Consider the following 25457-nt stretch of genomic DNA (forward strand, 5'->3'; position numbering starts at 1 on the left):
TTCCACAACGCACATACATCAGCATATTTTTTTATATATATGAAAGAAACAAAATAATGATTAACGTGAGCTTCATTTTGAAACTGGAAATACTTGAAGATCTGCATTTAAAGGAATTTTAGAGAGATGGATAATAAATAAAAAGGCATGTTTGCTTTTACCACATGTGGCCCAGTAAATTATTTGAAGGTAGTTGTGACCCTGCTTCACGCAAACGAGTTCAGCAGGTGGGGTCACGAATCCAGACACGCGATCGTGCGTTGCAACGAATTTTCCTCTCTTTCGATCGCCAGCTGCTAGCATTATTCTCGCCCTTCTCATCTTATACTTCTACATCGATCATGGATATCGTCACCCTATGCAGACACGGCCGCAGCTGTCGTATCTAAAACATTTACGTCATGTAGGAAGTGTAGGACGGACTAGATTTCTTTCGTGCTGTAATATATTAATCCATTTAGTATAATATTATTGTCCAATTAATACAATTACATTACAATCCCAAAACGAAAAATCTATGTTACATTTCTAGATTAGAATTTCACACTATTCACACTGTTCAATTAACTAAAAGTTGTTTAATATTTCAAAGTTTCGAATTTTACATTTAAATCAGAAATATCTCTAAATTGCAACTGTTGTTGATCCCAAAATCGGATAAACGGAGGATAAAGTTTTCGACTGTTCGAGAAAGAGAGGAAGGTTGTCTCACACGCTGTGTAAATCGTTATATCTGCGAGAAACGGCGATGCCGAGAGAGACGAGCGACCTTGGCCTGCGTTGGTCGGCTTTTGCAGAGCGGTTTGGTTAACGAGATTTCGGCACGTGCGTCGAACTTGGGCTGAGTAGACTGTAGAAACCACGATCGAGAGTCATGGTCTTCCGGCCTGGTAATCAACGCGTCAACCTGCTTCAGGAGAGGAGCTCTTTTTATCCCGTTCACCAGAAAGCAAAAGTTGACCGTGGCACGCTCGACCTTTCGCGGCTCAGCTTGACGTGAGAAACGCGTCGAGTAATTAATACCACGAGTGTGAACGAACTCTCTCGGTTGCCTTTTTATTTCCGCGATGCTTTTACTTCAGAAGACGTTCTCTGTTGAATTGATTGACATTGCGCAATTCACAGATGAGACCCGTAATTTCGAGTATACCTGCTTAATGATTTGTTTACGCTTCATTGGTTCTCGAAATCTTTTTACCATTCAAATTGCAACGACATTCGTATTTACTGCGTATAATTGTTTCGTTAAATTGCAGGCTAGTCCTAAACTAAACGAAAAATCAAGCTTAATCTTTGTTGCAAACCGAACTGTAATTGTGCAAGAAGAAGAATTCTCTCTTGGAATCGTGCAGATATATCGCTGTACTCGTGGCGAAATTTGTGATTCGTAACCCACGTAAACACGCTGCTCCAATATGAAAGTGAAATTACTCGTGAGAGACTGCTCGACAAGGTCCTCCAGGTTTTCGTATCGTAAGGCGTATCACAGACGATGAAAATTCTCAAATATATTCGTCGCTTGTTTTTTTCTTCTTAGCTTCTGCTATTTAGAGGAAACGGGAAATCTTAAAGAAACTTGCTTGAAACACTCATAAAAGTATTATGCAAGTGGCAAGTTATGCAATTGTGCGAAGCAGACGAAGCAAACACGCTACAAATAAAAAATGCATTAAAATACACTGTGCAGGCAAAATCGCTCGTATATAATATCGATATCGATTGCCTGCGGCCGGCGTCCAATTAGAGCCCCCCAAAAAGAGCATCCCCGCGAGGGATAATCAAGAATATCTTTTTTTTCTTTTTTTTGCAAAAGAACGTAAGCGCGAGGGGCCGGCTGCTCCCGGGGAAGAGGCCGAGTCAGGGCATCATTCGCGCATTTACGAGCCTACACAGGGCATCTGTTCGTTAACCACCTGTCGGCAGGTGCGAACCGTACACCCGGCCCCGTTACCCCGCCGCGGTCCGTATCAATCGGCCCTTTTGTTTACGCCAGTTTGTTCCTCGGAACAGTTCCCGTTTTACTACGACGTAGTACGCACGACACGCGATTGCCTCCACCGGATGCTATCGGCTCATATGGTCCCCCTCTTTCCTCCCTGACTATGCAAAACCCTTTAAGCTGGCGGCACGTAAACAGGAAGTCCTCGTCCTTTTCTTCTCCCTGTCTCGTCCACATATCCGAGCAATGTGCCGGATCGAGGGGGAGCACCTGTAATTGCTCTCGATCTCTTCTGGATTTGTCGTAGAGATTCGTTGTAGATTCTCGAATGTCTCTCACAAAAACTGGATTTGCCTTCTTTTGTACTGTTAATGTTGCTTTGTACTTAAAATTTTATCTTAAATTAACTTGAGCTTATTGAATACTTGACGACTCGTACGATGCGTACTGTGACTTTAAGATGGAAACGCAAGCGCAAAATGAGTTTTTTAATTTGCGTTGCAGGCTTCGATACTTCAACAGACTGCCGAATACATATACCAATTGGAGCAGGAGAAGACACAATTGCTATCACAAAATTGTCAGCTGAAACGACTGGTGAACCAACACGAAGGTGGCGATGTACCTATCAAGAAACGCAAAGACACTCAAGGTGAGTCTACGTCATTTTTTGAGATTAATTTATTGTCATTTAGAAAGAGTAATAATTTTATATCTGCCTTAAGATATATGTAGATTTTTATCATTTTTCAAACTAAAAAGATTTGGATCCCAGAAACTTTAAAAGAATCGTGATCACAAATAATATCACAAGTATCACAAATAGTAAAAGTGAAAATAGAGAATTAACATAAAATTACGTCACTAAAATGGTATTGCGGTCATGGTGTGCGTGTAAATATTTGTACACGTAAAAAGCAATTGAATTAATCGTTCATTATCCATCATGTAACGAGATTTTCCAAGTGGACTTGAATTATTTATCGCTCGTGCGACCGCTATTGCACTGTCCCGCGCGGATTTCGAATCACAAAAGCAAAAAGCGGAAGCAATTGGAGCAAAACGCGTAAAGTTATGAGGGATGTACGTCGCAATCCGCTTATTTCACAGTTTGTTCGCATTTATACGATGTGCAACGTAAATGTACCTGCCATAAGTAATTTTTCAATTGCCGTATTTCCGAATTTCCGCACAATTAAATGAGTAATATCGCATTTTCGGGCATAACTTTGTACAAGATTCACGTTTGCACGATAAACTCGAACGTATTGCCGCTCTATATGTAAAATGGCGAACCCTTCTTTTATTCATTCCCCCTTCCTTTATTCATTCCCCCTTCCTTTATTCATTTACGTAATCACCGAATCAATACACGGATGATCATATTTCGCGACAAGAATGGCAAATTTTACAAGAAGGAATTTTTTAATCTCTTCCATGTCGAGAACGTGGTCGATGCGAGCGTATCTAAGGGAGCCGTTCGTCATTTTCGCGAAAGTAATTACATTCTTCGCGACTCGGTATCACACCGAAGGGGGAAATCCAGAAGAGGTTCCAGAAGGAAAACCCGATGTGATGTAAAAAGATCTTATGATATCGGTTATCGCATATAAAACCTTGATGAAATGAGATTGAAACTGAAAAGCGAAATTAAATCTAATTTAATTGTGATCTACGTAAACAAGTGTTTTGAAGACTTCTATATCGAATTACTTTTTTCGCAAGAAACAACATAAGAATCAGAGAATTAGTCTAATATTTAAGAATTTTCGAATAATATCGAAGCTTTTTTTGTCTTTTTTTTGTCTTGCTGTTTCTATGACAGTTCGTGATTGCACGCTCATTGTTAAATGTTAAAACTTGAGATTGCCGGAAGCTTAAACTTTCGGATTATATCGGCGCCCAGAGGACAGGTCGGTGAGCAACAGCAGAGTCGTCCTGGGCTCTGTTCGCCCTCGAAAGTCGTTATTACTTCGAGGGCTAAATACAATGGATGGATTAAGGGTGCTCTCCTCTTTCGACGCCGGTGGCGTTTCGGCGACGTCGCCGTCGCGGCGGTGTGCCCGCCGGAAAGTATCTGTCGCGAACTTCGGCCGGGACAATTTCAATTTCCGGTTCTATCGTAAATTAGTTTCCTCCGTCGATGGCACGACGATATTCAGAAAGTTCGTCGACGGCTGTGCGACCAAGCGGATTTAATGCCGACGAACCACTTTTATCGATCAATCGCGGTTGACCTGCCGATTGCCTTCAAATATTAGTTTCGGCATTTACAACGACTGCTAGAGGAGAATTTGTAGAGGCGAAGCTAATTCGCTTCACCTTTTGTGGATTGTACGACACGTAAAAAGTTTTTGTTGAAAGATTCGAACGCGAATCTGTCTGGAAATATCGGGTAGGAAACGTGAGAGCGATCTAACACAGGCCTTTCTTTTTAATCAGAGTCGCTTGAAGAATGAGAACTAATGACATTTGCGAAATCCAATTCAGCCGGTAACAACACCGATAATCGCAATTACCGTTCCCGTGCAAATTACGTTAATTAATAAATGCACGGTTAATTGAAAATATTTGTAAGAACGGCACGCAATTGGCTGCCGCACCGCGTTATACAACTCGCCCTAACATTCCGCGATATCAAACATTGTACAAATGAAGTAACGTACAGTAATGTTACACATTCACTTCGCTTTAATATAGCATCGAAACAAATGAACTGGCCTTTGATCCACGTGTAATAGTCTCTTTATTTGTTCTATATCGTAAACAGTGACCAGATTTAATTTCGCCTCGCGGCCGCGCATTCGTTTACGTCGCATGGATGTGCGCATTCATTGGTGCATGTAGCGTAGATCTAAAATACGTTCCGAGAGTTTATTGCGGTTATTCACCACTGTAATCCGCATTTGTGATCCTTTGCCAAAACTAATTTCACGGGAACATGAGTTAAGCTATTTTCACCGAAAAAATTGTTGCTGTTTTTTTTTATTTATTTATTTATGTAACTACCTATCCGACACTTGCTATTTTCATGCAAAATGTCAAAAGTTCTTATTATTGGTGTACTGGTCAATTTGATATGTATTTTGTTGCTCTTTGAGGACTGGAAATGGCGATGCATTGCCTTGACAGGCAATTAAAATAAATGCACAACGTTTAATTCAGAGAAGGCAAATTGAACTCTGCTTCGCTATTCAAAAGTGATACTAGCGTTTTAAGTTTGCCGTCAATTTCGACATTTATTCCACCTCCGTGATTCCGTTTCTAAAAGATGCTTTGACGAATCTTTTCCTCATTTGATTTCTTCTGTTTCTCAGGTGTCGTCGTCAGCCTACCAATGCACGTCAGCGAGAGCGGCGATGAGGGCCTAGGCAACGTGTCCCCCGAGCCGTTGTCGGTAATCACAGTGACCACAGAGGGACATTCCGTTGTGAACAGCGAGGTGGTGGAGCTCAGGCGACAGCTAGAGAGGGAACGTCACACGAGATTGCATTTAGAGAAACAGATGAGAGCCATTCAAAGCCAGTTGTATCCAGAGAGATTCCGGGACAATCAACTAATCGCTTATCAGCCCCACGAGGTAACGATTCCGTTTGTCATAAGCTTTCATTAATTTTCGGAGATTCGAGCGAGAACCAAACGCGATGTCATGCGCCAAAGCAGCTTCACAATTTAAAAAAAAACGAAGGCAAGGTGAATCATATGCACGAATTGGTTCGGCAATGCAAAGCTCCGCGAATAAAACTGTCATTGGAAAAAAAATATTATTTAAAGAGAACACTGTATGAAGGTTTTAACTTAAATCTCGCTGTGAAAGCGTGCCGATACGATTTTGGGACTGTCGGGCGATTACTATCCACGCATGATACCGAATATAATTCAACCTCTCGTTTGACCCTCGAGGATTTTAACGTTCCCAGGCGAGAGATACTATAAACAACGTTTTAATTGCTCGCGCAGATAGTTACGTCTGATAACAAACCAGTGCGACACGGTCGGCTTATCAGCCGATACTCGATCGAATCGACTTCTTTTTTTCATAACAACGTTCCGCCGTTAATCGGTCGATCGCCATCGATCAATTACGATTAACTGCTCCTCTACTAGGTGATCGAACACACGGACAACGTAATGGCACAGGAGACGGAAGAGGCGGTGGCCGCACTCCAGGTGGTGTCGGTCATGTCGCTGCCACCGGTCGGCTCCACCCAGACTGTGGAAACCTCCAGTCCGGATCCAAGCTCGCCGCCCTTGTCGCCGCAGCCAGCCGACATGGTACCAGAAGAGATCAAGGAGGAGGAATCGCGCCCGGGCAGCCCGAAGATCGTCACCTTTGCCCAGAACCAGGTGTTCACGACGATGGACGAGCAGACCACCGCGGAATCGTTCTCGTCGTCGAGTCGTGTCACGTACGCCGCATCGTCTGGCGCAAACTTCAAAACCACCTCGCCGCAGTACGTCACTGCGAGTCCCAGCCGACCGTTTTCACCAGCTACAGAGCCGCAACGGTTGCCGAGCGTTCTGGAGGCTGCGATAAAGGCTGAGCCCAAAGTCGAAGTCGAGAGGTACGTATCATGTTTGTTTAATCCTAAATGCGGCGATTGATCCTCCGATTTTGGTCGTTATTTGAGAAGATTTGTAGAGTAAGAGCGCACCCGCCCCTGAGTCAATAGTTAGAAGGTCCACTTTAAATGTAAAGTCAAGTCTAGATCGCCTTTGCTCCTAATTTGTCTGATATCTCAGTCGTTACGTTACACCCACACAGTAAGAAGTGTACGCTTACTCTGTGTACACATTTACTCGCAATAGACTTGGTACATAAAGAACAGGAAGCAATATCTGCGCTAGTTAGGTACTAATAGAGGCTTCTTCGATTGCAGGCTGCCCTCTCCGTCGAATTCTCTGGAAGACGGTACGCCACAGGCAAGGCTATACATCGCGAACACGTCCCGGCAGAATCTGGAGACGATCGTCGAAGCGATACGTCATCTAGAGGGCGATCATTTGTTTAGCGACGAGCCTGCACAGGATGTGCCGCTGGCATTGACCAACAAGCAGCAGCAGCAGCAGCAGCAACAACAGCAGCAGCAGCAGCAGAATTCGACGACGAGCTCGACATCGACGAAGTCCGTGACTACGTCCTCCGTCTCTTCCTCTTCGCCCTCAGCGACATCCGCCGCAACGGTCACGTCCGCGAAGCAACGGATACTGCACGCCGAGCACTTCCTCCAGTTTCACACGCAGCAACAAACCCAGCAACGGCCCGGCGTGATCGTGGTTAAGCACTCGTGATCCAGCCACACGCCACGTTCCGCGCACTGAGCGATGCACCCGGAAAGACGACGCATTCGCCTCCACCGCCCAGCATCACCGTGGTTCGTTATTTGGGAATGAGGAATCGCTTTCGATCAGACTGAAAGAGAGAAAGAGCGCATTACTGGCAGAGATTATCGCGATTGTGTATTATCGCGCATACATTTTTCACCGTAGCTCTCTCTCTGAATAGAACGTTGAAGAGCAGGAGGAGTGCTCTTTCTCTCTCTCTCTCTCTCTTTCTCTCTGTCCTCGTTGATCTTTGACGATCACCGGGGCTCTTGTTCATTCGGACATACCGCGAGAGACACGAAAAGGAATGGATTTCACGTATGTTCCTACTACGCGCTTCGCTCGCCTTCGCCTCGACGGGGCCGGCACGGGCGTTTTTCGCGGGGGCAAAACGACGCGTCGCATCACTAAATACAGGGATAATGCATGCGATAAAAGTTTGTGTTTTTAGTTAGACGGGACAAAGCGATCTTATATCGCGGATACAGCCTAGGCGAAGGTAGAGCCAAGCTCGAAGCTCGACGAAAGGATCCTCGTCGCCGAATCGTCGAAACGAAACGTTCGTTTTCCCACTCTTTCTCATGTAAATACTAACGATTCCCCAATCCCTGGTCGTTTCCGACGATCGCCACGAGATCGCTTTGAATCTCGAAGGGTTTCCCTCCCCCGCTCCCTCCTTCCCACCCACCTTCCTTCTCTCCGGGAGAAAAATTCTCTCGCGGGACATTCGCGTAACGCGAAGCGGACGTTTCTCCTCGCTCCCTTTTAGCAGATAGTCCCCTTTTAGACTTAAGCGCGGTAACTACCACGGTAATATTCCTAGCGAATAAGGCTGCGTACGTTGTATGATATATCATATATATATGTATGTATATGTATATATAAAAATATACATATATATATGTATATATATATTAAACATATATGTATATTAAAGAGTATAAAATACATATTTACGTTCTTTTTTTACATTGTTGGAAATGAAGAAGGTAGACGAGATAACGACGAGAGGAGAGATACTGAGATATTGTAACGCGACGCGTATACATATATGTTCTTTCGATACTTATTACGGGGTTACCACTGGACGAGCGCAAAACGACCAGGAGGAAGTGGAAGCACTATCGAATAACAGCGACAAGATTTCTAATCAAAATCCATCCGCACGCAATGCTTAAACATTGACACACGTTGGAGCAACGTCGCGCGGGAGACGGCGTAGCCGGGGATCTCACGATCATCGACGGTCCCAAGGCGGATCGCCTGTCCGGCACGTCGTTCCGCGCGCGCGCGTTCGCACGACTCACTTCTTCCGCGTTCTCGTCCGTTGCGTCGAGACGTGTCGCGGACCGAAAATTCCGTTTAATCTGTGCCAAATATCCCGAGAGAGTACCCAAACGTTTTGTTCCTTCGTACAGTAGACGTAATGTGAGAGATGTAAGTAATTGGCGCCGGTCGATAGATCCGGTAGACCGAGAGCGGCGAGAGTGTCCGCGCGTCCACGATCGCTCGTCTCCTCCGTTTCACTCGTCAATGCAACAACGCGACGACCGGAGACGTCCCGCTTCACACGGCGAACTGGGGACTTCTAGCCGGCCGTCATTCCCGTTGCGCTTATCGACCATCATCGATCTCAAATATCGGAGTAACAGTCAGCGGCGACATTAATCGTCGAGGGCCGAGGAGGAACCGCGTGATGCTTTCCGCAACCAATTCTAAATTCTGCTATGTGTACGAAGATACGTTGTACGAGCTTTCTTCTACGGATATTTTCGAACGGTTCGCGGATACGAGACTAAGAGGCTTGGAATTCACAGTTTCTCGTGCCTTTTGGGGAGAGGAGCGATCGGCGAGGATCGAACGATCGATCGACCGGCGATGAAAGGAGGAGATTCGAGATGTCTTTTGTTTTTTCCGTTCTTTTCTTTTTCCCCTTTCCTTTCCTTCCCTTCGTTCACACCGCGTCAGTGTATTACGTACGTTATTTTCTTGTATTAGTTCCGTTTCATATGAGTTTCATCGTTTCACCGAGTGAGTGCATGTGTTATTGTGTACGCGATACATGCGTTATCGCCCGCGAATGTAGACCCATAGATCAATCAATTTTGAATTATTACATATTAATATTCTTTCTCGCCCCCGTAATTTACTATTATTACTATTACACTGCTACTACCATTACTACTATTACTACTTTCTTTTCTATGACATTGATCGATGTACGAGAGCGACGTAAGCTTAAGGGTTTAATGCATAGGGTTTTACGCCTACGAAAAATTAATTTTTAAGTATTCCTTAAGAGTATGCGAGTAAGCTAGTAAGAGCGAAGTAAAATCTGCGCGATAAGACAGAATTATACGATTAAGATGTTTAGTTAACGTCCTAGCGGTTAGATAAACGTAGGAATTGTTTAGCCGAATACGCAATTTGAGATACACATCTAGATTAATATTGTCTATCTGTACGATAAATGTGACGCTACTCTCCGTAACTGTATTGCGTGTATATATAATATCTTCTAGCGGATATCTCTCGCATAAAACACAATCTAGCTGACGTACCACGATACTAAAACCAGTGGGGTAATGTCGGCTGCAACGCGCCCTTCGTACCTTTCGACCACCGTCGTTCGACGATGCCTCATTTCGACAAGCGCATATTTGCATATTTTTTTACGCATCACTGATTATTCTCGTCGTTTGATTGTTTCTGGATGCGCGGGACGCAAGGATCGCCAAATGACGGTCCTGCGGACCGGACCGAAAAAGAGAACGCGATATATTCAATTCATTTCCGAAACGTACGAGAGGCGCCCCCCCCCCCCGCGTTAGGAATTACGATTCTATCTTAGGCTTTCGACATTCGCGATGAAAGTGTGTGATGCTGCGTTTTTCGCGCGAGGCTCGCGGATTTCGTAAAGTGATGTACAAAGCTCGATGTCGACATTCACGCGAGGACGCACGAGGGCCTAAAAAAGCGAGTAGAAAAATTCACGTTCGCCTTTCGTATTTTCCTGACGATTCTGCCCGCGATTCTGCGCGACAATCGTCATCGTTTCCGCGGCAAGAGACGATGTTTGATCACCGAGGAGAACGATCGCTTTCTCATCTGGCAGAAGAGATCGACAAAAATGCCCCAAGTATGTAATTCGACGCGGTCGCTTATTTGCCTATCAATCACTGTTTATCGAGTCAAGTTTTTTAATTGTCGAGTCGATCGGAAAAATTGCCGGGTAGAGGCTCGCGAAAATACGAAGAGGCGTAAATCATTGAGGCGGCCGAGGAATCGAATTTCTTTCCCAGGCGAGTCCGATGCATGTACGTTTGGTTTCAATGATTTCGAAAATCTCGTGCGAGTATCCTTCGGCGCTTCCATAATACGCGTACAGACACAGATATAGATATACACGTACACGTTTACAAAACAATTACACACACCCACGCAGACACATATACACATACATGCGCGTATGTAGGTATAATACATACGTAAAAAAGTATACGAGAGTGTCGCGCGCATACGTCGCGTGTGTGCCGTGTTGCACGCATTTAAGGAACCTCTTGACGAACCTCAGGTTTCGCAACCGATACCAATTCTTTCTTTCTGTTTCCTTAGCCGTTTCTCATTTTCGACGGGTTTTTCTTTCGTTCCGCGTATCGCCCTTGTTGGCATCACTTCGTGTCGCGGTTTTTTAACGGTGAACGATGGCAGGGAACAGGAGGGAGGATCGAATTGCAAAAAATTTATTGAAACATCACTGCGTACGTGCCGGTGTGGACAAGATCGACGATATCGTAAGATTGGGCCATTTCCAAATTTGTCGTTCAAGTTGTCGATCAAACCAAGAGAATTTCGAAGCCGTTCTATCGGACCAATTTGAACCACTGAACGCTCTGTACAGTTTAATGCGAGCATTGAAAGGGGAAAGCATCGTATCGCGTGCTTCGTGCATACTGATATCATTCTCTGTAATCGCGTCAAGATAAAACAATAGCGACACGTAAAGAGAAAGTTTTGTTATCACAAATCATTTGTTAACTGATTTGAAGTTTTCTTTTTATCATACATGTAATGATGCAGAGGAGATATTAAAGAATCACTTTTGCAAGCTTTTGTTATGTATTTTAATATTTTTAAGACAATACGAGAGTTTATTAATAATGGTTATTACAATAATAAATATACTTGAAGCTTTATATTAAATATATGAGTACACAAGTGTTTTGCGTTCTCCGTGAAATTTGCATTTAATATTGTTGGATTATTCATACCGATTACGATTCATACTGATTTAACTACATCTTATTTTTTTCGACTGATTTCGACTGACAATATATCGTATCTTTTTGTTATTCGAATGTGACATGTTTCGTTATTTAATTGGCTATGCAACAAGATGTAATTTCGAGCACTCATATTGTTGGGCTCACACGCATCCATGAATGTTATCAGTATGAATGATGCCCGTCATCTTAAAATGCCGCATCTTTTTTCCACAATGATATAGAGTCCCTCACGAAAATTCAGTCGAATTCTCGTTTCAATTCTTGTGCAAAATCCTTTGCATGATTCGATGCCATGTGATACAATAATGCTGTTGATGCTACTTGTGTTTCACGAGTACACTAATCGATACTAGTCTCGCAACATTATTTGTTAATACAAGTTTAGTTGAAAAAGAAATATATTAAAATTTACGAGTAAAACTGTGGAGCGATTTACCGCGAGCGTTAGATTTCGCTTCACAATTGGTGCTTGTTTTTTTTCTAAAACTTTGATTTCAACTTGAGACGCGAGACAGAGGCAAATGAGACTCGGATAAATGTGAGATCTCACAGTCGCGTTTGAGACATAGGCATCAGAGTGCATGAGGGATTTTCGGAATCGAAGATTTCGGATATCGTCGATCCATCTGTGCAAGGTTTCAATGATGAGCACACCGAAAGATGTTGATCTTCGAGCAGCTCTTTGTCCGTGAGACAAGACGCAGAAAAAAAAGTCCCACGATGCATATTGAAGGCCGCACGAAGATCAGCCGCAGTAAGAGAGCTGTCGCAGTGTACCGCGGTAACACGGACACTCAAAGAGCGAACTTTTTTATCGTTAAATATACATACACATAAAATGATGGCTCCTATAACTTCTTTACAGCTTCGTTGAAGAGAACGACAGTTTACAGAATACAGGTTTAGCTGCTAAAGAAAGTCGCTGGTAGAGTAATGTAAGCGCGTTGAACAGAGAGTGCGTGAGTGCGTGCGAGAGAAATAAGGAAAGGAAGAAGGGAGGAACAGCGGGGATTCCGGGATTTGCGGGCGAGAGCGTGGCTGTGCGAATCGCGCGACGAAGTTTTTACCGTTTAAAATTAATCTCCGATTTGTACGTCGTGGCAAATGGCGACTGAGAGTGGCGCCGAAATTAATCAATCGACCGACTCTGGAAGGCTACGGGTTCGCGTTCGTTATTATTAGAAGAGATAGCGCTGACTCTTGTCTCCCTGTAGCGTGGGAGGAGAGATTTCTAATCTAGATCTAAGGATAAAAGAATCTAAAGAATCTTAGAGAAAGCAAAATTAGACCGTATTTTAAATGTCAAGAAAAATCCGAGAAAAATGTTAGAAAAATGTCTTTTGCGCGTCGTGCATACACACGAAAGATCAGAACATTTCTCGGACGTTTCTGGACGTACGCGTCGTTTGGAAATCACTGAACGACGTCGATGCCCGTTTGCTTTCTAGAGCGCGGCGCATACGAAATTCGGCGATGTAGACGTTCCGCGGAAAATCGAGTAATTATTTTTTTAATCGGGCCAGCATCCCGCTCTCTTTCGCCACGGGCCCGCCAGAAAAGGTGTACATAGCGTGTAAAACCATAGAGCGTTAGAATGCTGGCGGAAGAATGTACAACAGAGAGGTGGTAGATAGGTAGATAAACAGATAGAAACAGAGAAGGCACCTGTGTGCGCTAGTATGTATGTGCGAAAGAGAGTGAGAACGCGAGAAAATGCTAGATACGTAGTTTGCGCGTATAAAATAGTGGAACGTTGTAACGAGTAGGTAGCGACAGATTCCAGAAGTCGTTTTCAGGAATAGAACTGAGTAGCGTGTGCGTCGCGGGCGCGTGTTCTTTGCGTGAATTTCTGTGAGCTAGAGAGAGAAAATGAGAGAAGAGAAGAAGGAAGAGAGCGTGAAAGCGCGTAGATGTAATATGTAGTGCGTCGAAAAGATGTTTCCTTTTTTTCATATTCTTGAAATACATTTCCTTTTTTCTCTTTTTAAATGATACTAAACTGGACTTGGGATGTCATATCGAAACTCTTATACTTTCGCGATACTTTTGAAGTGCAGGGTCGACCGGAGGTTCGACATATAGACAACGAACGGAAAATTGACATCAAGCATCCGTTCGAGACAGAATCTGATCGTGAATAAAATATGTTTCCGTCTTTTGTATATTCATTCACGTGCTTCTTAAATCCGATGTTAACTCTGATGGAAAATTTCAAAGAGAATCTTTGATCTCAATCACGAGCAGTGAAAAATATATAATTAATTGTCGAAGAACAGAAACTCATTCTCAATCGAATAAAATCGAAAAAAGAGTTTTTCATTTTTTCTTGTTATCGTTTTCTTAAATAATCTTAAACTCTTAATGTCGATACCATAAGTATCAATTGTGCTGAAATTTTATCCGACATATATAATATGATTTTCGCTAATCAATATTATCCTAAATATGTCGCGGCAATGTATCAACTACGGGATAATTATCAGCCAAGCATTGATGAGACGCTTTCCTCGAGAAGCGACAATGTTCCCTTCAGTTTTTAAAGAGACACCTTGAAGACACTTTAACTGTAACTCGAATAAGAATAAGAAAAGCATAATGTCGACCAATTAAAATCCTATTAAGGAGCCTCATAGTGCAAGACCGATACAAAAGATTAACGTGACAGCAATGTATCGCGTTGTATGTGATAATGAGAAATTTAAAGTGTGACATAAAGTAACATAGCAAAAATTGAAGTAATTTGCATTCCAGAAATTGCAATTTATCTATTTCAATTAACAGCACATTAATCACGCCAGAGAATCAATTCTATCAATTGACATTATTAAACTGAAAAGAATATTTCAAGATGGAGTAATTATTACCGAACCAGAGAAATTCATCATTGGGAAATTTAGGAATTAATATATACACACATTAAAATATTTGTAAATACATATTACACAGACACGCGATGCATTGCTTCAGTTATATAATTTCCATGCACCGTCCAGTTGATCGCAAGTACGAAGAGAACGGAAAGACTTTAGCCGAGAAATCACGTGGCTTCTTTACAGACCACTTTTTACACTGATAATAGTCAATTCGAATCAAAAAGTGTTCGATCGTCTTTTCCATATTAAGATTCCAGTCGAGAGATCTGCGTTAGTATTTCGCAATTTATGCAATACGCGAGGTAACTCGACCAATTAAGCTTAACTCATGATTGCAGACTTGATGGCAATTCAGCCATGTTCAGCCTGTCGGTTACTGTTCATCAATCATTCGCGAACGATCGTTCGCGGAATCTTCTTACTTAAAAAAAAAATAGGAGTTTTTAATTACGGAATAATTAACGATGGCATACGATATTAAAAGTACGATCCAGCTAAAATGGACAAACTGAATCGATTGAATCTTTCTACATTTATCACTCAAAGTTACTACTTGCATTAGTCGGAGAGTTCAGAATTTGCATGGTTTCGGTGCATCTGTGCATCTATATTTTTCTTTTTAAGAACTAGAATAAATTTTATTAGTATATCTTTCAATTTTAACTTCTCACAGTCATATACAAATAAAATCTTTTATTCTCGCTTTTGCAGATTACCTTAATTTTTTGAAAAGATGTTACAAAAATCGTTCTTTAATAGTTTTAAGCGAAAGAATTAAATAAGTGAAAATTGACAACCATTAGGCGAGAAATTGTAATTGAAATTGAAAAATTAGATATATAATTCTTTAAAAAAATAGATTAAGCCGTTGATGCACCGAAATGTCTCTCGATCGTTTCACCAGTTTTCTACAGCCACATATCTGTTCAATCGATGATCGTCGTTTCATCTCTAACAATGACCACGAAGACAGTTGAGCTTTTCTATTACACGGAGAAAACGGAGTGAGGCGGCACCGTTCATGTTAGAATAACGTGCTTTTTTCTACGTGTAGACAAACGATAGTCCCACGATACGAGCGCATCCTCGATACTCGGTATCGGGTATCTCTTTTTGAATGAACTGAGACGGGAGTATGACTTCTCGAGACTGACATGAGAGAGCCATGACACCGACGAGGGTACCGGTGTGGGGGAGTGTAATTAATCAATCGTAATAATAACACAAAAAAGCTGAGACTCCAAAAAAAACGTAATCGAAAAAAAAAGAAAATGAAAAAGTTCCTCAAGTTTAAGCCGCGTTTGCCGCGTGTGCTCGCATTCCCTATCCGAGACGCGACTTTGCCTGATGAAGCGAATGCCGTCCGCACGCCGTAAACGCCGCCCACACCACAAGAACAGACTGCCATTGAGTTTTCAGTGTACTCGTTTGTAATAAATAGTTGTAAAACCCAGCCGGGAATGAGCTGATCTGAGAGCTAGTGGAAGCGAAAGGATGACTAGTATGTATGTATGCGTTGCGTGAATCAATGACGGATTTATCGACGAGTGGTCTCACCCTTTTTTCAATTTCATCAATTCACAAGTATCTGTTTCCCTGGAAAATTTACGCTCAATAATTAATTGTGAGCTTTGAAAATGGATACGGAGAACGATGTTACATTCGAAGAGATTGCGAACCGCGTAAAGCGGCCAATTAAAGGCTCGAGATGAAAACAAGCTTAAGAGATTACCAAAAAATTAAAAAAAAAGAAGGAGATACGAAGAATCATAAAGTAAATCATTGAGAAAATGCATGTCGCTCGCTCTGGAGCTTTAAATCCGTCACTGGCGTGTGTGAGGCTGTTCGGGCCGTTTGTAAGAGAGGCGACGCGCGTGTAATCCTTTTCCGTGTGAAAAGTCTTCTCGGGCTGTAAAATCCGGATCTTTCTGTCGACGTTCTGCCGCGCGAGGAAACGGCTTTGTTCCTCGATGTTAGCCGGGAATGGCACGGTCTTAAAAATCTGCCGCAGGATTACGCACATCCGAACGTCTCGACGGCAGAATCATTCGGAACTGGTGGAGAGCTGGATGCGGGATCGTGCGCGGATATTGGCGTCCCATCCCTATTCCCATCGGCAGATTCCTTAACGACTCTGGCCGAGACCCCGCATGAATCGATAATGGATAGATGGAGGGGAAAAGATATAATTCTCTGTGATGTATTTCTATGATTTAATTCTATGTAATTGTGATTATATGTCCTTACGGTTACAATTAATTAATATTATTTGCGAGTAAAGTTCGCCGTGTGCAAGTTATCGATTAGCGGTTTAGTGTAAGATGGAATGTAGCGCGATCGAACATTTGCCGAGAGGCTGTCCGTGTGTATTCTAGACACTAAAGAGGAGAATCGCCGAGACACACATACAAATCGTACAATTAACTTTGTTACGAAAATACGACCGTTAATCGCCTCTATCGAAAGTCGAAGTGCGTCTGGGAATGATGTAACATACCGAGGGAGAGAAACGAAGAGACGTACGGCAAGATGCAAGTATAACGTTCTCGCGTGAGGGTAGCTTATCTTTTACTTGTATTATTTATTTGTAAGCGGTGGACGAACACAACGACGTTGCGATCGTCCCGACGAGTATACTCGATGCGAGTGTGTGAACGTGCAAGAACTCGATTTGCGTAAACTTTTTCAAAACAAATTCGCAAGATTTGCTCGATGTTTTAGCATCCATAATTGGCAAAAGATGCGAAAGATTCGATTCGTCGGAAACGCGTGTAATATAATTATAAATGCTATAAAAATTTAATTATCAAAATTCGCAAACGATAAGTGAGAAAAATTAGACTAACGTACAATTAGTTGAAGGTAAACAGTTTCCGATTGTCTCATTATTGTATTTCTGCTTTCCCCTGATGCTTGTCTTCAAGAATCAAAAACACGGGTTCCCCAAGAAGTAACCAATCTTGTGTCGATTATCGGCCAACATGAATTATCTAGTAGTACGAAGAATAGAAGGAATAAACGGGGATATCAAAAGTGCGGCGTATTGTGAAACGCCAGAAACGATCGGAAAGAAGAAAAAGTAGGTAGTTATGTATAGAGTGCAAGAAAGAGAAAAACAGAGAGAGAAAGATTCATGATAAAATGGAGCGAAAGAGAGTGCGTCGATTTTGCGAGCGAGAGTGCGAGAGAGATTTTCGATTAAGCTCCGTAAAATAAGAACGCCGACTGCATCACGGCGACTCGGGCGAATCCCGGAAAACGCTCGTTGATATCTGCGGCCGATGACGAGGATGATCCGCATAATTCGTTCGGGTCGGCGGATAGCGTTAAGAACTATGATTACTGTCGTACGTGAAACAGCAGAGAAATGTCGGAAGCGGCTGGAAAAAGCGAAGGTTTCGTGCTAAGGCGGCTAAGGTTCGGGAACTCGGAACCACGGAGGAAATCGCCAAAGTTATACAGGGCGTCCCAAAATCTCGAAATGTTCTTTTAACCACGTATTCCACGTAGAATCCGTATGTTCTCGAGGAAAGCGGGGAGTGACGAAAGGCTTGTGAATTATTGGCGTTCGAAAATAAGAAGAGCTCCTCGCCAATTAGGCTTCCGCGCGGGAGGTAAATAAGTAGCAAAAATATTCTTCAGTTACTTTCTAGTGAATTTCACTTTGGTAGGATCTCAATCTGGAGATGATCCACCTTAATATAGAGCCAATTCGACGTGTTATTAAAGATTAAAAAATTATGGGAAAGTATAAAAATGTCATATACCTCCGCGATATTTTGGCTAAGCGAAAATGCAGTCGAAAATAATCGTGATTAAAAGGACACAAACTGATGGTTCTGCAACACCCTGTATTGTAGGACACCTTCCGAAATAAACGCGCGAAGCGATATATTCGGCTCTTATCTGCAATTGTTCTGTCGATTGGTATCTTGCCACACATAATCATTCCGAAAAAGAATTATTAAAAACATGCGCGCATTTATTTACGCGAAAAAAAAGAAACACGTTGGCTACTTTGACTCGAGATCACGTCTGAGAGATCAGAGTGGACGCGGCTACGTTACTTTTGCAGATCATCAAGGAATCTCGTATATACGTCTAAACCGCGAATGTGCCGCAATTATGAATAACAGTGATTATTATACCCGAAAATAAAATAATCGGGGAAATAATCATTAAAAAATCGTTGAAAAGTGATGATTGCTATCTCTATACCGTTGAAAATATTACTGTTTCGCGTTTACCATGATTGATCATAAACGAAAGCCGATTTTAGTCTGATTAAAAGATCGGTTAATAAGAGGGATAGCGACGTTCTGGATTACGTGTATGTGATTGATTGATATATCCCTGTGAGTGATATATCCCAGAGAATGATACGTTGCGGCGCATTAATAACGTTGATAGCGAGATTTTAGTCGGACAAAAAAGAGCAAATGAATAAGAGAGAAAGGAAAAGAGAGAACGAGAGGGAGAGAGAGTGCGTTAGATAGAGATACGTAAAAGAGCGAAGTGTCTTAGAGCTAATGTGGAATTCCTCTGCGCGAATGCACGGAACGCGCTAACACAAGCAGCCACCTCCGAAAACAAGAAGTCTTCAATACCATTTGCATATTGCTTTATTGTTACGCGAACATTATAACGATACATTGCATAAAAGGAGATGGAATATTACAGCGGTACGCATACGATTAAAAACATAAGTTCCACGACGTGGCGGCGACGATCGCGCGGACAAGTTCCCAATATGGTTCATGTCGGTTTCCACGTTCGGAATTTTCGAGAAAAATTCGAATAATAGCCCGTTCTTTTCTTGAGTCCATTTTCCACGTGGTATGATTATTCGTGCAAGTTTCGTCAGCAAGCCGCGATAGGAATCTCATCATTTGTATTCGAATGTCCAGAGCCAAACAAGTGAGATCAGTCGGATTAATTTCATGAATGAACGGAACACAAAAAATTTTATATTTTCTCCTTTTTTTCTTATTGACGAAAGGGTAAAGCATCACTTGCTGTTTGCCACTGGAAAATCTCAAGAATTATCAGCAATTGCGTCTGCAAATCCGATTTGCGCTAATAATGTCTGATCCGATGGACTTTTCCGCGCGATCAGAATACCTTCGAGACGTCTTGGAACACGTACGTACTTTAGATACTACGCGTTACGTTTTTTGTATTTACGAAGCAAAATCTACGAGATATAGGAGACGGACTTGCTTTTCCCTCTTTTCTACTACTTTGTATATTACCAAATAATCGTTAATTAGAAAAGTTATTATGACTAGCGTTTCGTTATTTTAATCAACAAGATTTTATTAAGCGGAGATATAGCGACGGCAATCAATTGCTTTGCCGTTGTTATCTCAACGATGCAGCCTGATTTACGCGTTTCTGTTGTTGTTTTAAGAAAGCGATACATGTTTTTCTAATTCGCGGGTATTCGTCTACGAGTGGGAGATCGACGTTTATGACCAATTCTTCCTCTTTCTCGTTTCCCTTCATCCGGAAAAGAATCTTAGAATCATTCAGTTCATTTCAGATAAATAATATTTTTTATAACAGTGAACACACAGTCTAGCAGAACTCTTATCCGACTGATTGTAGGCGTGTAAAGTTACATTGATTGAAAGCAAACTCGATAAACGTGATCTCCCACGGACAATTCTCCCATTTAAGATCTGTGAATCAAGTGGCATCGTTCCTGGATATCATTATCGTTATTATATGATAACGTATAATAAACCTCGCAAATCTGTCGACGTTGGAAAGCAATCGACTGGTTCCTTGAAAGATGAAGGGCCAAGAGATTGCGCCAAGAGAAGTACAAATTACTAAAGAAAAAAAAAAGGAAAAGAGAAAGGAAAAGAGAAAAAAAAGATGAAATAACTGCGAAAAAATCAATCATTCGAAGATGAGATAATGCGACCAATAACGAAAGAGGTATAATGTTTGACTTTAGTTCCATCGCTTTTCATTCATTACCTTTGATTATATATTATTGCTTGTAACATTCATTCGAGATACCTTGAATACAAAAAAAAGTAATAAACCATGTTATCCGCTGTTTTGTCCTTTGTATAAAACCCTACCTGTGATGTACCAATAAAGCGAATTGGATTTTCATCCGAACAAAAGTTTTGTGCGACAGAATATTCCATGGATGAGCCTGTGATTTATTTTATTTATGTCTGTCGATAGTTCTTTAAAAAATTTATTTTTAGTCTTCTTTTATGTCATTATGCACACATGAAAGATTTACCTACTCAAAGAGAAACTGCGTGCAGATCAATTGACAAAGAGAAAATATTGTACTGAATATCAGCAACACATACGACATAAATTGTTATATAAATCATTAATCAATAAACGAATTTTTAAGCTACGGAAGCCACAGTGTACATAGAGATTTTTTATTTTTTTCACGAGACAATAGAATGGGGGAAGAATGCAAGCACACAACGCAATTTTTATTTCACTGTGATTTTTATTGAAACACTCTTTAGAGTACACAAGCTATCCTAAGTAAGCATTAAAGAAAGTATAAAAACTGAACAACTGCTTATGGAATCACAAAGTGTGGATGTCTGCCCGTCTTACAATCATTAAACGTATTTTAACGTGCATACACGAAGGCACAACGATCCTCGACCCTTACGCGCTGAGTATTTCGCCGCGAGAACGTGGCTGACGATGTTACGGTGATACCGATGAGCCAATCGCGCGGTCACTCCACAGATCTGTTCGTTTTAATCGCGCTTTCTGCAAGTGTGAGAAGCTGAGCGACAGAAGAAAAACGGCCAGATCTTTCGAGGGCGATCGCTCACGTAGAGATCTATCTCGTGATTATTTAAGGCCCCAAAGAACTAGGAGAACATGGAGCTCCTCGATCCGGAGGCAACTTCTTTTCAATTCGACGCTCGTCGTCATGGCAAAATTACACTCTCCGAGAACGTCAACATACGAAATAAGCGTATTCGCTTCGGCACACGCCTATAACACATAGAGTTCTGTCGTAAAGGGGACCGAGTGCCTTCCATACAAATTCATATTGCGCGATATAATGTTCATGATAATAGAATCTATACTTCGTAGTGTAAATCTAGAAACTTATTGTACACTCGTAAAATATAGCGCTAGTTCGATTGCAACGAACGTGTTCTGATTATTGAACGTTCTCTCTTCTCGTTTAGCTTGTATCAAAGTTCTCTCTTCGCGGGAAGGCCACTTGTTTTCGATTTTCTTTACGAACGTACATCGTTACGTAAGGACAATTACAATGAAGAATTACTTACTCAGTTCTCTCAGATAAGCGATTCGTACATCGTAGATGTGCATAATTAAAATATCCCGAATGCAATTGTAGCGCTTTTACCGATATCAAAAAACGATATAAGATCTCTTATAGAGTCATTCGGTACAACGGCTATTTTCGTACTCAATTACAACAAGCCTAACTTAGTCTATTGTTTGTGCTTAACGTGTATTTAAATAATAATCACAAAAATGAGACCAAGGTCCAAACGCGTCCTTTGGTCAGGACTGTCAAACGAAAGGCGGTCTCGCACCTGACTTTCGATGAGAGAGTCTATTTCGTTATCGGCCACGTGATCGCGATTCTCGCGATGCTTCGTCGATGGCTTGTCTGACACGTTGGGATGTAAATAAATGCAATACATGATTCTACGTGCGACGATTTTGTCAAAATTAGCGCAGTGCCAATGCTCGGGAATTGAGACAATAATGTGATGTACTGTGAAACTAAAAAACAACTGAGCGCTCAAATTGCAAATATTTTTCCAGACTATCTTATTACTTATCTTCAGTCAATTGTAGAAAAATTCGAATTTTTATTTCTTCTTTGTATCTTTCTTGGCTCTTACACTCAATGAGCAAAAAAAGACGTTTTATTTTGATTTATTAATTTTGCCTTGTGCATCATCCAAAAAATTATGATCACAGTGGCGGACGTTGTTAATAAAAAAAGATGTACTTTTCTGTCAAATTTATCCCGTGGAAATCGTAGCATTCGAGTACTGGTATAGTATGGATTATGAGCGTTCAGCTTAAATCCTCTTAAATCCGAGTTAGATATACGATCACAAGTGCAGGTAGGCAATATTGCAAGGTCCTCATAGCTTGCGCCAATTATCGATCGGCGCGATATTCGTCGCCGTCCAGCTCGACGACAAATCGAAAGTAAAAACGTAGTGATAACTATGATAAAGACACTTTGATAATTGTATATAAAGTAACTTACGCTTAATCATCCTAGCAGTAAAATAGAGTATAAAGTATGACTTAAGTACAACCACAAAACTTGGTCATTATTATGGCATTCATATCCTTAACTACGCGGCCAGCCAGAGGCTCTCTGGAGGTCCGTTGACAGCGCGCCTCTTCGTAGAAAATAAAAAAAGAAGAAATCTACTACTCGTTTACGAGGCGATGTCGTGATTTATGCGTACGCAAATCGTGTAGCTCTTGAGAAAATACGCGACTATAGTGTGTAGAATCGACCTTCTTTCTCGTCACTCTCCGATTCCCATCCTCAATCGACTAAAAAGGAAATACACCCGATGATAAATTAAGGCTTCTGTACCATCATCGCATGCCGGATATGCATTAGACATGAGAATTTTACTAACAACACCATCAGAATTATGATTCATTCGTCGATAAAAAAATTAATTACATTTAAATATATTTTTCTTATCCGGCTTATCGTAACAAATAAATTTGATAAAAAAATTATATGAAACATTCTGATGAAACAGATTATATTATCGGAACTTTTTCGTTATTAAGAGATAAAGATCCTTCCTTTCTCCATAAACGAAGACGAGAGACACATAAAATAATACCAAAGTAATACGTTTTCAGATGATAAAAATAAATTTTCAGATAACAAAACTATTCATATTTTATGTACTTCCGGATTGTTTATGCGCGTTATATGCACAATAAATCAAACGTCGTTACCACAGAACACTTCATTGTATAACTGGCTTCTACTCTTCTGCTACGTCGCGTATCTATTGCGTATCCGCTACAATTCATTTTAGAACACGGCTTCGCCTTTCATTTACGAGAGTATCATCGTAACTCGCGTCTCTGTTCGCACGTGACCTGAACGTATTCTCTTCCGCTGCGTCGCTATTTTTGATTATTCCGCTTATCGTTAATCGACGATCACAGGAAGTACGCGGCGTTGATCAGGCTTCGGGTCCTCTATGCGTGTTGTGTATGTATGTATGTGTGCACGTGTGTATATGTAGAGCATGGATGTACATGCGATTGCGTGTGTGTCGGATGACGAGTTTGAATGGCTTTCGCGATTGAATCAACGCTGAAAGAATGGCGGAGTCGCTGGCGGAAATATCCCCGTCCTTCTTCTGTCCATCTTCCTTGAGCTCCTGTTGCGAATTTTGATTAATCGAATGATGTCGGAGATCCACGGCTCTTCATCCGAACCGCTCTTTGCCTTCTTCAGCCCTTCGGTCGGTCGAATCTGCAAGCAAGATTAAGAGAACGCGCTTATTAGTACATATTCGAAACCATGAATATAAAATATAATATTGTAAAGGAATTAATCAGAAACATTGAAAATAGAGAAAGTCCGTAATTATGAAATCTACTTTAAATATACAAAATCATATTTAGTATTTATTATTAATCATAATTATATAGTGTCAAGTTTTAATTAAATAATAAAAGAGTAGCCAATCTTTTCTTTTTTACGTTAATTAGGGCAAACTCTTTGGCGTGTTAGATATATAGACATAAGATATATTTTGGCGCATGCGACACGTGTGAGAAATACCGCGTGACACTTTACGGACTACACCCTTTCCAATCCTGGTCGCGTTAATGAACAGTTATCGCGCTAGCAGTAATAAAACGCGATATACGCCCGACGTTATGCGATGAATAAATGGAAATTATACTCCGGTTACGACATCGTTAATTGGAAGTGTCGCGCGTATCAACGATAATTTGAATACTTTGAGCTTGAGATGAAAACCGTGCAGCGTTCATTTCTGCCTGGGGCAGGAAAGCCAGACAGAAAATCACTAGTGCCAATTTTCCCGATCGCCACGCGATGAAAAACAATTTGATCAGTATGACGATTTCTTTCCACGTCGCATATGCGACGATGACTGAAAAACTTTCGTAAAAGCGCGTTCGCGAGTAGAATTTGACTGTATGCACGGTAATTACACGACTGTCCGCTAAAATTAGCGGCCTAATTGGGAAAGTAGCGTGATTGCTCACTGTTAAACAACCGCGGCCGAGGCTGTTTTGCGTTTAGGCCTCGGCCGGATACCCCGACGCGTACCAATAATTTGACGTAATTTAATAAACGCGACCCTGTTCTCTCGTGTGCGCACGCGGGGTCGTGCGACTGTTATTACGGACAGTTTGATCGTATCTCGGTAGTGCGTAATGATGATGCACCTAGTCACTGGCGTACATAGTAGCGGCTCGATCATCGGTCATGCAAATTGGCGCGCTGCGGAACGCCTAGGCGGATCCCCTCGTCCGAGACCCTCGCGTCCCATCGCACATACCGGTTTAGAAAACAGTGTATCGACATTAAAGCCCGCGAGATCGTTATATTTGTATGTTTGTGCACCTATAATTTATTATGCTCATTAAGCTACTTTGGCTTCCCCGACGTTGAATCTAATGTAACGTAATGTTCGAAGGGTAAGGGGGATTCAGTCTCAAGGAACCAAAAGGAAATCTGCGGCGCGTTGAGTTTGAGTTGAATAGATTTGTCTTTTTTTTTTCAAATTGTTTAGTGTGTTACGAATTGCATGATAATGTAAATCGTTCATTTCTGTAACTCACGACTCGATGACGACTCGGCGATCACGAGAAATCGTGAATTGGAAAGCAAAGAACTTTCCATTGAAGGAAATATTTTACGCTCGGGTAATCGTCAGCTTCGAAACCTTCATTCCTCGATTTGTTCTGTTTAACGCGCCATTCATCAGGTTTCCTAACTAGGTCAATGTTACGAGGCGCGAA

General features: G+C 41.7%; 2 protein-coding genes across 2 annotated transcripts in view; one reads left to right on the forward strand and one right to left on the reverse strand.

The window, feature by feature from the left end:
- Positions 1-18375, forward strand: part of LOC105280414 (helix-loop-helix protein 11) — a 128751-nt gene extending 110376 nt beyond the window's left edge. The window contains exons 3-6 of the mRNA XM_011340968.3: positions 2444-2591; positions 5257-5519; positions 6047-6504; positions 6820-18375. Of these exons, the coding sequence (XP_011339270.1) occupies positions 2444-2591; positions 5257-5519; positions 6047-6504; positions 6820-7231 (1281 nt within the window). The 3' untranslated portion in view covers positions 7232-18375. The remainder of the gene's footprint in view (positions 1-2443; positions 2592-5256; positions 5520-6046; positions 6505-6819) is intronic.
- A 2515-nt stretch (positions 18376-20890) lies between these two features.
- LOC105280392 overlaps positions 20891-25457 on the reverse strand; it is a 120352-nt gene continuing 115785 nt past the window's right edge. Inside the window, exon 6 of the mRNA XM_020032029.2 lies at positions 20891-23934. The gene's annotated coding sequence lies outside the window, so the exon portion shown is untranslated. The remainder of the gene's footprint in view (positions 23935-25457) is intronic.

The sequence above is a fragment of the Ooceraea biroi genome, chromosome 4, assembly GCF_003672135.1.
Source record: "Ooceraea biroi isolate clonal line C1 chromosome 4, Obir_v5.4, whole genome shotgun sequence".
Taxonomy (NCBI): domain Eukaryota; kingdom Metazoa; phylum Arthropoda; class Insecta; order Hymenoptera; family Formicidae; genus Ooceraea; species Ooceraea biroi.